Below are 14,474 nucleotides of genomic sequence, written 5' to 3' on the forward strand. Positions count from 1 at the left end.
CTGTTCTTACAACTACTAATTTTACTACGGATTCTATTACATTCTATAAAAATTATTTCGATATTTAGATTCATGAGACCTTATGAGAGATGCAATATCTTAGCAAGTTATAATATAATAGACTAAACGATTACATTGCATCAACAAGAATTCATTTAATTAAAAATATGAAGTTATGTATATCCCAGTGAGAAATGACAATGGAATGGACATCGATTCGATGTCCATTCCATTGTTATTTCTCACTGGGATACTTAAATAAACTCTAAATATTATAAACTAAATAACAATAAAGATATAATGCTAATATTCTCAAGTATAATGAAAATTTTTAAGCAGAGTGTCCTGATAAGTTTCTAACTTGAAGATAAAAAAATAACCGGATATACAATATGATAAAAGGAAGAATAATGGTGTCAATCTTAATGAAAATTTTTTCTAGAAATTTTATATAATTTTTTAGAATGTATATCTAAATAATCACATAAATATCTAAAAGAATTTTTCAGAATTCTTATATTAATTTTATAAGTTTAAAAAAAAGTTCTTATATTCTTTTGTCCAAATTAAAATATTTTTCAGAAATGCTAAAAATATGGTATCTACATTTTTTTCTAGAATTCTTTATATATTCTGAAATATTTTAAGCTTTTTCATTCTATACAATTTCCGAAGAATATTTATAATGAAAAAGTTTAAGATATATATTTTTCAGAAATCTTTTAAATTTAAAATATTAAACTAAAAAATATGAAATATGAGAATTATTTTTATCAGGAAACAAACACCTCGATATAATTCAGCGCTGATCCTGATCAGAAGCTACAATCTCATCAAACGCTGCTTCATGTTCCGAAGTGGTAGACATGTATGCTGGTAGAGTTAATCTAAGGACCTTGTCGTATTTGGCTCTTGTTTCCGATGTATAATCATATGGTTCAGCTTCCTTAGTTTCCTCTGCGGTATGCGATGCCTCATCGGGATAATCATTGTCCGGCTTCTCCACTCTAACGTACGAATTTTTGCTGGCAGACGTGCTTGGTTCTAAAGAATCTACCCCTTTCGTTTTAGTCGAGCTTGACGATTTGATGTCGCGGACTCGGGGCGCGGAATCAACTTGAAATTCTTTCGTTTCGTGAAATACAAGCTGATCCTTGTCAGGCTCCTGTCCGGTGACAAAAGCGCATTCCTCTTTTTGAAAACCCTCACCGTCGATACACTGGTAACAGGTCATTTTATCGCGCATAATCTTTTTACAATTCGATCGGTCCTCTTTCTGAAACTTCTGCATAAATTCCTCGATCTCGGCCTTCTTTTTCACAGTGTCCAAATATCCAGCTTCCACTCCTTTCTTTCCTTCCGCATCATCCCTAGATGTTGCTTCATCCGTCGATGAAGCTTCGTAATTTAGTCCTGGAACGTATTCATCGTAAGACTTCTTCGTAATTTCAGAACTGTCGGATGGGTGCTTGTCTTCGTGCGGTGTTCGCTCGGATTTCTGTGGAGTGCTAAACGACCTGGATGTACTGTAAGAAAAGAGCTTGTCACTGGGCTGATACGAGTATGAACACTGTTCGAAATCGTTGCCTGTTTGCGGATCCTTGCAAATCTTGCACGTCATTGAATCCTTCTGTAAAGTTTTACAATTATCAGAGCTGATATTTTCAGAGTAACTCTCCGAAACAGGTTTTGAAGAAGATGTCTTTTGGCCATCATAAGATTCAGAATCGCTATTATATGAAGGAAATTGGTAGTCACTCGCTTCGGAATTGGAGTAATCGCTGCTATAGTTGGGTGAATTGTGAGATGTACCGTCGGAATCATTCGGGACTTGTTGAACTTCTACGGCTCTGTTGGATTTCCGTGGATAAGTAGACTGTTCCGATTTATCTGTGTAAAATTAGTGTAAATAATTTTAAAGAAAAAAGTTCTAGTATATTGCATGTAATCATATAGCTGTAATAATTATATATATAAATAATTATATATATACATAATTAGTAACTTTTTGCTGGAATTTTAACTCTCAATTTTTTAGTATTAAAATAATAAAAAATTTTGGAAATTAGAATTAAACTTTAAAATAATTATACGGGATACTATTAGAGAATAGAAATAGCTGCATTTACAAAGTTAGCCGAGCAATTGAATGTGATTGATTACATTTATAGTAAATAATCAATCATGTTTAATCTTTTGAAGAATAAGCTAGCTACTTTTTTAACTTGAGAAGATGCTCAATAAATTTAAACTGTATAGAAAAAAGTTACTTTTTATTAAATATAATATGTAATTAGAAATTATAACTTAAAATAAAATCTTACCTATATAATCAGGAGCAGAATCGGAACCTTGCGAATAATCAAAATTCTTTGATTTTTCCGATGCTTCACTCTTGTTTGAGTCCTGACTGTCCCGAGTAGAATCCGAGGTCTTATCCGGAAAACCAAAAGTTTTCGATCTGCTATATTTATATAACTTATCGCTGGGTTGATAATTGTAAGTGCATTTCTCATAAGTACCGCCTGTCTTAGAATCCTTGCACACCGTGCAGGTCTTGGAATCCTTTTGTACCTGTTTGCAATCTGATGAAGGAGCATCCTTCACTTCATCCTGTTCGTTCACTGAAGTCTTTTCGGAATAATCCTCGCTAGGATAAGAATATTCATGAGACTCTACACTGCTTGGACTACGATCTTTTTGACGATCAGACGCTTCAAAATCAGAAACTTCGGAATAAGAAGTTAACTCGGGACGTTCATCGCTATCGTTTTCCTCACTTTTTTGAGGTTTTCCAAACGTGCTAGATTTTACATAAGAGTATGCTTTCTCATGCGGCTTTACATACGAGCACTGCTCGTATTTGCCATTGGTTTTAGCATCTTTGCACACCATGCACACCATAGAATCTTTTACGATCTTATCACATTTTTCTCCTTTGTTTTTGTATGCAGTTGGTACGCCATGAGTAGCATCGGTAAAATACTCATCAGTGAACCGGTAAGGATTTCGTAGTTGTCCGTAATTATCTTTGTTTCCTTCGTAATTGGATCTACGATAATAAATAATATTAATGACATCATGTGTAATAAAAAAATTGTATGATTTGCATATTTTAGTTAGTGCAACTTTTTGATATTATTTTTTTTTTTAGAAAAAAAACAGATTATATAAAGTAAAATGATTGTAAACAATTTCTTACATTGATATTTTTTGTTTAAAATTATTTTTTTCTTTTAAATCTGTTTATGTAAAACATTCCTTAAATATTCTTTAAACAATTCTAAGTTATCTGGCTATCATTTTTGAACCATTTTTGGTTAATAAAAAAACATTTTTTCGCATTTAAATGATGTACGTCTCATTTTTTACTTTTGAAAAAATATAGTTTGAATAATGGATAAAAGAGCATATTATTATACGACCGTATAAGTACGAATATTAAAATTAATAAAATTGCCCTTCTTTAAAGTACAAATATTAAGCTTTAACAAACTTTCAATAAATTGACATTTTTATTGTGTCGAAGGATACTTTTAATATCGCTACCTTCGATATCTGAAGATAGTAGGCGCAGATAGATAACTTTCCACTTTCGTATTAGCGGATACACTCTCTTCCGGATGACTGCTATATAAACAACGTTCGTACGTGGATTTAGTTTTTGGATCCTTGCAATTGTAACAAGTCGTAATGCCTTTCCTGGGTTCACCATCCTTTCCGATCGATTTCACCTTGATCTCTTGACAGTGCGCAACTCCCAAGTCAGGAGTCAATTCCTTGTACCTTGTGGAATCTTTATTAGAGAACACATAAAATGGAATTTTTTTCAAGTATTTTTCTTCAATAGGTTCTTTCTTAATAGTAATAGGAAAAGGTTCAGATGGACTTCCGAAACGATCTATAGGTTGATCTTTGCTCAGTTCATAAAAACTATAATCAGGCAGAATCTCCGAAGGAGCACCCTCATAAATGTCATACTGGTTATTCCAAGAATGCGATATGCTCTCTGATGGACTCCAATTTTTCAAACGTTCATAATTTGCACTTACATGACAAGTAATTAGAGCTGATAGCGTTAAATATATCTGCAAATGTATAAAAAAAAATATTTATTTATTTATTTAAATAACTACAGCAATAAAAATATTAATTTTGTTTAATACAAAACAATAAAATAAATACCTAGATATTATAGATATAAGTAGAATACTCTTCAAAAAATAATTCTTTATATTTTACCTTTATCTTGAATAAATTACACAGCTTAACTAATTAATTAATTTTTATTTCATTTTAAACTTAAACATTTTTTAAAGAAACATATTTTTAAAAAGATCAAAAATCAATTCAAAATAGAATTTGAATTCAATATTATACGTATATATAAATAAAAAAATATTAATATTAATATAATTAGTTAAATGCGGTATTAAATTAATATTCTATTTGAAAGTTTCTCTTTCACTGACCTTGCAGCAAATCATTTTCGAAGATCATCAATTATTTAATACGAAACTCGAACAGGTTTGTATTTTCAATTCCAATAGGATAACCACAATCTACATCACTTTCTCATCAAGTGATCGTATTTTCATGTAAAATGCCTTTATATTGACTCGTGGTAAATAACAGATATTCCCTACCTAGCATAAATCTTTATTCTTTTGTTAGAAAAATTCACGAACCGTGACGCGCTCCAATCGAAGTGATCGAAACAATCGGCCGATTACCTAAACTACTTTTGCTTTTATTTACGTAACTGATCAGAGTGAGAGAGAGAAAGAAAGAGAGAGAACACTTACGATGAAAACTAGTGAAAATAATGAGATTGTAGGACAATTATATCAATGGAAAAAGAAAGAAAATGGAAAAAGTGCAATACATAATTTTTACTAATAATAAATTCCAAATCGCAGCCGTACATTTTAAGATATTTATATTATATAAGTATAAATTTTGATAATTTAGAATGTTTAATAATACAAGAAAACTACAGCTCTGCATAAATAAAATGATTATTATCGACTTAATAATTATTCACAGAAATAAAACTACAAATTATTGTTTATTAGCGACAAGTATTGTTCAATAAATATATTAGGTTCAAATAGTATTTTTTCTAAATTTAAAACAAAATAGTAAAATAATGTAAAAACAATATTAAAATAATATCAATAAAAATGTTTCAAATTATTAGCTAAATGAATATTATCGTTTTTGCCCTATTTACGCTTAAGAAGCAAAACTATATACAATGTGAAAGTATTCGAAGATCAATGACCGGGCGTATTATTGTAAATATTTCCGTTCCAGTGCAATCGTTTGTAAAAAAGATATATAATGTATCCCATATCTAAGATATTTTGTACATACTTTTTTCGTAACAAATCTATTAAAGGTAATAATAAAATTGTATTTGCTATTTTAATATTTGCTGGATCTCTTTTTATGTAATGTAAAGGTTACTGCTGTCAGATTTTCTTCAATTAAAAGAGAATAAGAATAAATATTCTTATCTTAAATAAAGCTATACATTATCTTAAATAAAGCTATACATGTTCGAATCAATTCCTTTTCTTTATTCGATCTGTAAAAATACTAAAGCAATAATTATTCAAAAAGTGAAAACTTTAGAAGATATTTTAATTTAACATTTTGTAAATTATATTTTAATTTTAATATTTTGTGTGCGTAAAATAATAAAAATGAAAATTAGATAGAAAAGATTGAAATTAAAAATAATTTTGTCACACTATTCTTAATAGACTAAAAAAGAAAACATAAATAGAACACATTGCGTATTCATTTATTAATATTTTTGTAATAGTATATAAACATTTTAAAAACGTATTGTACATCTCTTTTTAGTAAACGAGCGTATATTAGAGGAAAGCCACCGATATTGACATAGGTCCCCTATAACGTGACATCCCCTTATTTTTCAGAAATTAACCTTTGCATCTTATTAATACTAATAAAAACGTAATCTATTTAGCTAATTAAAGAAATACAAATTCATAATTTATATATTTGTGGCATATTTTTATATCAAATCAACTAAAAATAAATTTTACGAATCCGAGAAGAAAATTTTTACGATATTCTTTTGCAAATTGCGTAATTTAAATAATAGTAACTGTATTATTGATAATTTTATGTCATCTCTTAAATGCTTATAGTTTCAAAAATTAGTTTTCTTTATAGAATAGAATATATCTTTATTCAATAGAATAGGAATATAGGCATTATTGTCTACTATGTCAGTTTTGTGGAGCCCATTTTGTCAAATCCTCACTTTTGCTTAACTTACGGTAAACTTAATTATTGTAAAATTGTAAACAGTATTATAAAAACTGCTTGTACTATATCTGATAGAAGACACTTTTTAGTTTGTACTTATATCCGAAATTGTATTTTTACTCTTAGTTTAAGAAATATTGTCTAAAAACAAAGTGGTATGTTGGTATCGGTGATTTTCCCCTATTTATTACTTAATATGAATTAATTTAACATAATAACAGTTAATTAATATAACAGTAATAGAATTAATTGATATTAAACTTTTTTAATATATAACAAATATAGTATTTATTTGTTAGCAGTGGAATAGTCTCCCAAAAATTTGTATAAATATAATTTTAAGAGCAATAAGACTTTTGTCGTACAAATACAATTAATCATTTAATTCTAATTTTCTGCATGATACTTTATTAATAATAATCTTATAGTGAAACAATATTGTCAGAAAATGATTATCTCTTGACAAATACACTATAACCATAATGTAATTAATGCACCTTAACTCTATGTATATTGACTTTTGTGATAAATTCTAAGTATAATATTAAAAGTGATTGTGAAAAAGTGGAAACTTTGAAAAACACATAGAGATTAACTAGAAATATGATTTGCGAGTTCGATTATCGTAATACAAAGATCATTATTGAAAATGTGTTTTACTCCTTAAAAGGGAAATGTCGTGGATAGACGGAGATATGTGAAACACGCGGCGTGTGATTAAGTTGTTTGCCAAAAACTGCGTCAGTAGGCGCGGGTTTCATTCGAAGCTTCGATGCGATTTTTTGCATAATGATCTTATCATTCTCAATATCTTTAATTGTCTTTTTGTCTTTCTGTTTTCCTTTTTGAGAGTTGTTACGTTTACGATAGTAAAGAACTTCACCAGCTAAAGTGATCATCGCCAGTGCCAATCCAAACAAAGTTGCAATAAATACACCTCCTATAGAAACATTAATTAAATGTTAAATTTGAATCAACTAGAAAACACAAATACTTAAATGTGTCAACGTACTTCATTGGCAAATTAGAACATTGTATACTATTACGTTCGTATACATATAGTTTTTTTATATATAATATTTACATAATATAATATCTAAATTTAGTGATGTATAGAAATAACAACAAACCCAAACTCTCTAACGTAATTCCTTCATTGTCATCGGAATTTGGACATTGAGATTTTAATGTCTGATTCCAATATTTGGCTGCCAACATCTCAAAATACCTGTCTTTTTGTAAATCCAGTATTCTAAAAATAATGTTATTTATATAGTATATTTGTCGCATAGATATTCATGCACATCTCCATTACTTAATCCATTCTATTCCAACATAATTATTAATTACGAAAAACTTTTTGCTGTTTAACTTTCTAATGTATGTAATTGTGATTTCAAAATCTGTCACTATATTTCTTAATTATATAAAACTTACAAATTAAAAATAAGACGGTAATAAAAAAAGAACATACATTCAAATATAACACTTTACTATATATATAATGCTAATGATAAAGTATAATATATTAATTGAGAAACAAGTGAATTAAGCATAATGGAAAAGAGAAAAGAAATAAATTAAAATTAACTTTCTGCTTATTTCTTCTTGTAAATGACTGCCTTGCTGCACGGCAATAGCATACGGTTGTTCGGCAAATACTTCGCCTACTTCCGTTAAATTGCAGTTCTTCGTTACTTCGTATTTTATCTCCGACGAATCATGAATAAACGCAAATTCGGCCTCTTCACTTTCTATCACCTGAAAAATATCATACATTTCAACTAAACATTGACTATTGCGCTTCATAATTCCTCAATATATTTTCTCTTCTACTTTTTTGTACCTTTCTAAAACCATCTTCGGTAGACTTGACTGGTCCCACTTGAGTAATAGCTTGTAGAATATGACCATATTGTTCCTTTATTGGATAATCCCAGACGCGATATTCTACTTGATCGCTGGTGCTATTTAGAGTAATTTCTTTCCATACTCTACAAACAAATAATATAAAATATACATAACATTGCCGATGATCTTAGTAACGTATTTTATAAGGAAATGATCTTTGTTTTACATACGTATATAATTTATCCTCGGCATTCTTCATGTTTTTGAAATATTGATGAGCACTAGAATTCGCTAGAACGGTATAATTTATACGTGATTGCCTTGCCAATTGCTCCAAGGATTGTACAGGCGACTATGTAACGAAATATACGTATATTAGAAAGGGAGAAATGATATGTTTTTAGGAGGATTAATATTTTTAATAATACTTTCTGAACATAATATAAATTCCTCCAAATTAAATAAAAAAAAAAAAAAGAAAACAAAATCTCCGTTGAATAATAAAAGAGACATACTTGCATTCTTTCCACAGTAAGGAAAGCAGCTAAATTTGCAGTGAAAGTCGCAAGCATTAGTACAACAAATAGCCAATAAGCTGCAACCAGAGTTCTGCTTGATAACGCTTTTGGAGCTTCACCACCACCCTGTGGCGTGAAAGATGTTAGTGCGAACCAAAAGCTCTCTTTTAACGTGAATTCTCTGAAAAGTCTGTCTGTTAAATACGACCAAAAAGACAAGATAGGTAAAATTTTTGGATAAAAAATTAAATTTCTGTCTACATACATACAACGAAATATTATATATTCAACACATGCAAAGTAATCGCTAGCATGTAATATATAATATATTATAATAAAACACGCAGCAAAAATCAATATATTATATCAAATACATACCGACAAGGATAGGGGTAAAGTCGTTTATTGTTTCTTGCACTGTATGGTGAATATTTATCTAATATCCAAATCATAATGCCGGTTAAAGTTAACGCTCCTACGATACTAAGCCAAACTTCATGTCTCAATACCGTCATGAATTTAAATAGAGATGTTTTACGGATTGGCTTTCTCATTACTTGAAAATAAAAATTAACATAAATTATCCGTTCCACATTTAATTATCATCTACATACATATCTATTTAGCTAAAACTTCTTTCAAATTGGATTAATAAAATAAAAAAGATAAAAAGTAGAATAAGAATCGAGATCAAGTATTGTAATGTAAGAAGAATGTAAATGTTTATTGAAACACGTGTATTTTAATTGTTGGTATTTATATAAAATACAACACGTAGTGTAAAAAAGATTTAAATTGCATACCGATTAGTATACCGGATTGTTCGAAATAGGGTGCAACAAAATCAATGACTTCTTCTCGCTCTGATGTCATTGTTAATGCCGCCACAGCAATATCAGTTTCCTATTATTAAATAAATGTACATACTTACTACAATCAAAAAATATTATCAAACTACTTTAATTTTTAAAACCTTTTGCGGACACTAATTAATGTTAATTAATGTCAATGTTTTCAATCTTCAAAAGTTTGGAAAGGGCTTCTTTTGCCTACAAATTAATTGCCTACAGATCAATTGCCTATAAGCACTTTTGCACTTTTGTGTTCTAAAACAGAATTTATGATTTTAAAGCAGAGAATAGTATATATAGGCAATCTGTAAGTAAATGAAATGTAGGCAAACGGAGTCTTCGCAAAACTTTGTTGCAAAGATTGAGACTAATAAAATTGTTATTATTACATTATTTTATATTACTACATTGTAACATAATAAAACAGAATAAGAAAAAAAAATAAAATTAAAGTAATTAATTAATTGCAACAGATAATTAAAAGCGATATTAAAATCAAAGAAAAATATCAATGCATGTTAAATGTGAAAAACATCTTAAAAATATACAGAACATTAAAAAAAGTGGACATACTCCTTTAGCCAGATCGCCTATCAGACCGCTCCATTCACCATTAGGTAATTTTTTCCCAAACTCTTGATCTTCAGGAATAATAAGATCGTAATCGAACTGCATCTCCTCGGATAACTTTTGAATAAAATCTATACAATAACCTTCCCACATTTCCTTTGCATCCTCGTTATGCATATCTTGGCCAGTCACTGGGTCTTTCTTGATTACAGACCATGGTATTGCCTATTAACAGATTAATAAAAGCAACATTAACTTTTGCTGCAGTCGTATTAAAGTTACAAAATACATTAAAAATAATCACTCTCTCTCTCTCTCTTTGTAGTTAATTATTATTCGATATATTTTCATTTAATGTTGTTTTTTTTTGTTTAATAGAACGAAACAAAGCTTTAGCGAAATGTGGTTCTTACCGGTGCCGTTCCAATCCGGAAGAATCGCCTGGCTGGTTCTATTTTCCTGCCATCGGCTTCTTTAATTTTTGTACGCCTCGTCCAAGTTGCGAGCGCATCTACAAAACCATGACTAACCATTTGTAACTCGAGCTCCGCTTTGTAAGTGATCATTGCCTTTTCTGACCAATATTCGAAAGTATCGTTACTGTCCAATCTCTAGAACGTAAAAAAAATTAACTTATGTAAATACGCACTCTTAATTACCTTTGCGTTTTTATCTTGAAGATATAAACATATTACGAGTCAAACAAATTTTATTCTCTCAATAGATATTTTAATTACTTTGGCAATACTTACTGTCATTAAGATCTTGTTAAATGTTTCCACTGTGATATTCGAAGTCGAAGTGGAATTAACAGATTTATCACACTGACCTGTCTTTGGAGTTACACTCACACCCCCTCTTTGAACATCACTCATCAAGCTTACGATCAAGCCGATCAAACGTTTGAAGTAGTGTGGGAATATCTAACATAATAATATAATTCTTTTTAATTAATGCCTTTTTATAAATGATATACGCTTATTAAGAACAAACATGTTTCGATTTTAATAAATTGTTAATAAAAATATATATATATATAAGTTCTCTTTTATTTTCAAATAATATTAAATTAATTAGATTTTGCTCGTTTTTTGCAAAGATAAAGAAGAACGGTCTAAATTGATTTAGATCATTTTTCTTTATGATATTAAATTAGTTTTTTTTCACATTTGCTAGATAATAAAATCTTTTATATTAGACAATATTAGATATTCAAATTTCGTAAACTTTTATTTTATTAAAACTGACCTTGAAATTTGAAGGACATGTACAAGACACGTCGCCCATTAAACGACAACAAATGTCAGTTTTCATATTAAGAATGGTAAATGAAACATTTAATTGAAGATCACCGGTGATATACCGAAATTCGTGATAATTATTGTCTGTAAATATTAAGTTCCAAATACCCTCTCTTTTAACAAGTCCTCCTCCAATAGCCTGAAAGATTTCAATTTTGTATCTATTTATGTGTAGAGAGAGAGATATGTAAAAATTTAAGTTAAAGACTTAAAATTTTTACATGTCTACAAATGTTCAATTATCTTAGTATTAAAGTGTTAAAAATAAATAATTTACATGCCAAAAAAAAAAAAAAACGATGACACAGTATTATATCTCTTACCGTTTTAAATAGTTCTTCCATTTTCGCAGTGCTAGCATAAATTGCATAATACGACGGTGACGGTCTCATACCCCGTATTTTTGCCACAGTTCTTTCTGTCAATTCATCGATGACTACCAATCTAAGTATTGAATTTCCGATAAGGTAATAAAGGCTCTGATTTAGTTCTAAAATCATTATTATACATCTCATGTAATTAACATTAACAAACTATTATATAAATTATGTTACGTCCATATTTTTTTAAAACTAAACATTAAACTTTTATTAACTAAATTAAAAACTAAACATTAAATTTTATTAAATCAATTGTTTCTGAAAATTATGAAGTGATAAAGCATTTCTAAGATGCTTAAATTGTAAAAATAATTTTTTTCGACTTTTTTTGTTAAGCTACACATTATTTGCGAAAATACTGTGGAATGTATTTATACATGGATTTAACGCATAAAAGACAATAAATAAAATTGTGCAGTATATTTATTGCACGTGTAATATCAATGTAAATAATGACAAACTGTTAATATTTGTGCACCTCTTTCATCTTCAAAAATCAAGCCAACATCCGTTGCGTTTTTCATAATCAAAAGATCATCAATCGCTTGAATATATGGACTTATACTGCAGTCGCCACGTTTATATATTATTCCTCTTTCGTCCGCAATATTTCGTAGTTTGTCCCAACCAGTCCACGTCATATCTAATACGATACTTATTCCTTGATATAAAACGGCACAGACTGTCACAAAAATGAATAATATTTTTTAACTCTGTACAGCCTCGTTATAAAAGACTATGGTATAAAAGATGCTTTTCTATAAGTGCAACGATATATACTTTACATATAATATGTACATAAATGGCAATAGCATCTCGAATGTAAAATTAGATAACATATAATATTTTCTAATTTATACGAGATATACGACATACCTTTCTCGAAACTCGCATCTACATTTTCGCGATCTACTGTGACAGTAGAAACATGAACAGTAATCATATCATTAGCGAAATTTCGTTCTGCCTCTGGAACCGCATCGTTTAATATACCAAAAATAGATGAATCGGATTCCTCTATTACGACCACTTAGAAATAGGAAAAAGATGTCAGACTCATTAATCATATCGAGGATTATTACTATTATTCAGCTTTATTAATATTTATAGACTATACTGTTTTAAAATTGTTAGTTCATATGAAATAGATGTATCTTGTACGGAGCTAAGCACTTATTACATTAGCTCAAATAAAAATTATAGAAGTTATCTAACATTGAAAATAGAGATTTTATCAAACGTAATATTAATAGTCGCGTTAGCGATCATTGAAAAAGAAAAACAAGAAGAGATATCACGCTTGTACCTACTCCCGCGAATAAACTTTTTGTACACTTACTCAAATTCATTGGCGTTTGACAAAGCATAAATGGCAGAAAGAAAACGAGGATCAATATGGACGACGTTCCCCTTGACATAGCGAAATTGATGAAGGTAGCACGAATGAACAAGGAATACTTTTGCTTCGTTTCAGATAGTAGGTGCCAGGACAATATGATATGAACGGCATGGCACAATAAAGCGACGATGGTTACGCCTGCGCCGATGCCCAGTGGCACGACAGTTTGCTTATGAATATTATATATCGGTACCATCGAATCTCTGAATCCCTTTTTCCTGCTCAGCACGATTATTGGCCGTCGGACCATTGATTTATCGCGGTACGTAAAGTCACGTGTACAATTCCGCGTTAGGATCATTGCGTATTATAAAACGAAGACGACAAATTCATCATTCATATACATGTATATCCTTTACAAATCACTGCACCGCGTTGGATGGATAACTATAGTAATTTTACTTTCCTACGAGGAAAGTAAAATTGTGTTATTACAAACGTTAATGTTATCTAAATCATATTAAGCAAGTGAGTACAATTACTGAATATTAAACTTACTATCCTCATTTATCACATAATCGATATCGTTATCTGCAGCAATCAAAAAGTAGCAGCAATTAAAAAATGCGAAGATAACGTCTATGCTGATCTACAAAAAATGTTACAATTAATTTTACGTGACATAATTTTTAAAAATATTGAACTTAAAACATTGAAAATAATTTAAATACTAAAAGTTGATACATTTTAAGACATTTTGCTTTGTTTTTATAGGAAAAATAATTGAAAAGAATCGGTAAGTTGCATCTTCAAAATCGAAATTGTGCAATATATGTCAATGACTTAATTTTATTCTAATTACTGTAACAATTGCATAATCTAATTACAATAAAAAAAGTGTGAACAATCTCTTATAGCGTATCATTGAACATAATATTACAATTATATTATTATTAACTATTTCTCTTTTTCTTCCTCTTTCTGTCTATACATGTCTCCCAAAACATTTAACAGTCTTTAATGAATAATGAAGCATGATATTAAGCTTCCATAATGCATTGTCCACTACGACAAAATGATCGATACGCATATTATTGATTCACTGTATATAATACATATGTCATACACATCGTTACCGCAGGTAATCGTAAATCGCTCGCTGAAAATTCCGTGCATCTGATCGATAATACGTTATGCTACACTGATATTCTGGAAGATAATATGCAAGAAGTATATGCATGTTTCACAACATTTTCCACTTCTATGTAATGTAAATTATATACCGTAGCATATAAATGGTTCTTTAATAATATTTATTATAGATCAAATATATTTATCAGAAAATGCAAACATAAATTCGA

The 14,474-nt window shown here is 29.4% G+C and overlaps 2 protein-coding genes across 2 annotated transcripts; both read right to left on the reverse strand.

Moving 5' to 3' along the window:
* Positions 1-799: 799 nt before the first annotated feature.
* On the reverse strand, positions 800-4,487 carry LOC108772495 (uncharacterized). Its single transcript, XM_018538027.1, has 5 exons — positions 4,473-4,487; positions 3,550-4,088; positions 2,750-3,052; positions 2,325-2,689; positions 800-1,890 (listed from the first exon to the last, which is right to left on the reverse strand). Exons 1-5 carry the CDS (start codon positions 4,485-4,487, stop codon positions 800-802), a joined length of 2,313 nt encoding a protein of 770 aa, XP_018393529.1.
* A 2,428-nt stretch (positions 4,488-6,915) lies between these two features.
* Positions 6,916-13,256, reverse strand: Ir8a (Ionotropic receptor 8a). Its single transcript, XM_018538055.1, has 16 exons — positions 13,114-13,256; positions 12,651-12,803; positions 12,253-12,456; positions 11,718-11,884; positions 11,342-11,533; positions 10,846-11,016; positions 10,507-10,704; positions 10,097-10,318; positions 9,476-9,575; positions 9,051-9,228; positions 8,670-8,853; positions 8,385-8,506; positions 8,150-8,297; positions 7,895-8,064; positions 7,434-7,555; positions 6,916-7,243 (listed from the first exon to the last, which is right to left on the reverse strand). The coding sequence occupies exons 1-16, from the start codon at positions 13,190-13,192 to the stop codon at positions 6,960-6,962; spliced, it is 2,694 nt and encodes an 897-aa protein (XP_018393557.1). The 5' UTR covers positions 13,193-13,256; the 3' UTR covers positions 6,916-6,959.
* Between the last annotated feature and the right edge of the window lie 1,218 nt (positions 13,257-14,474).

This window comes from Cyphomyrmex costatus, unplaced genomic scaffold, assembly GCF_001594065.2.
Source record: "Cyphomyrmex costatus isolate MS0001 unplaced genomic scaffold, Ccosl1.0 scaffold192, whole genome shotgun sequence".
NCBI lineage: Eukaryota > Metazoa > Arthropoda > Insecta > Hymenoptera > Formicidae > Cyphomyrmex > Cyphomyrmex costatus.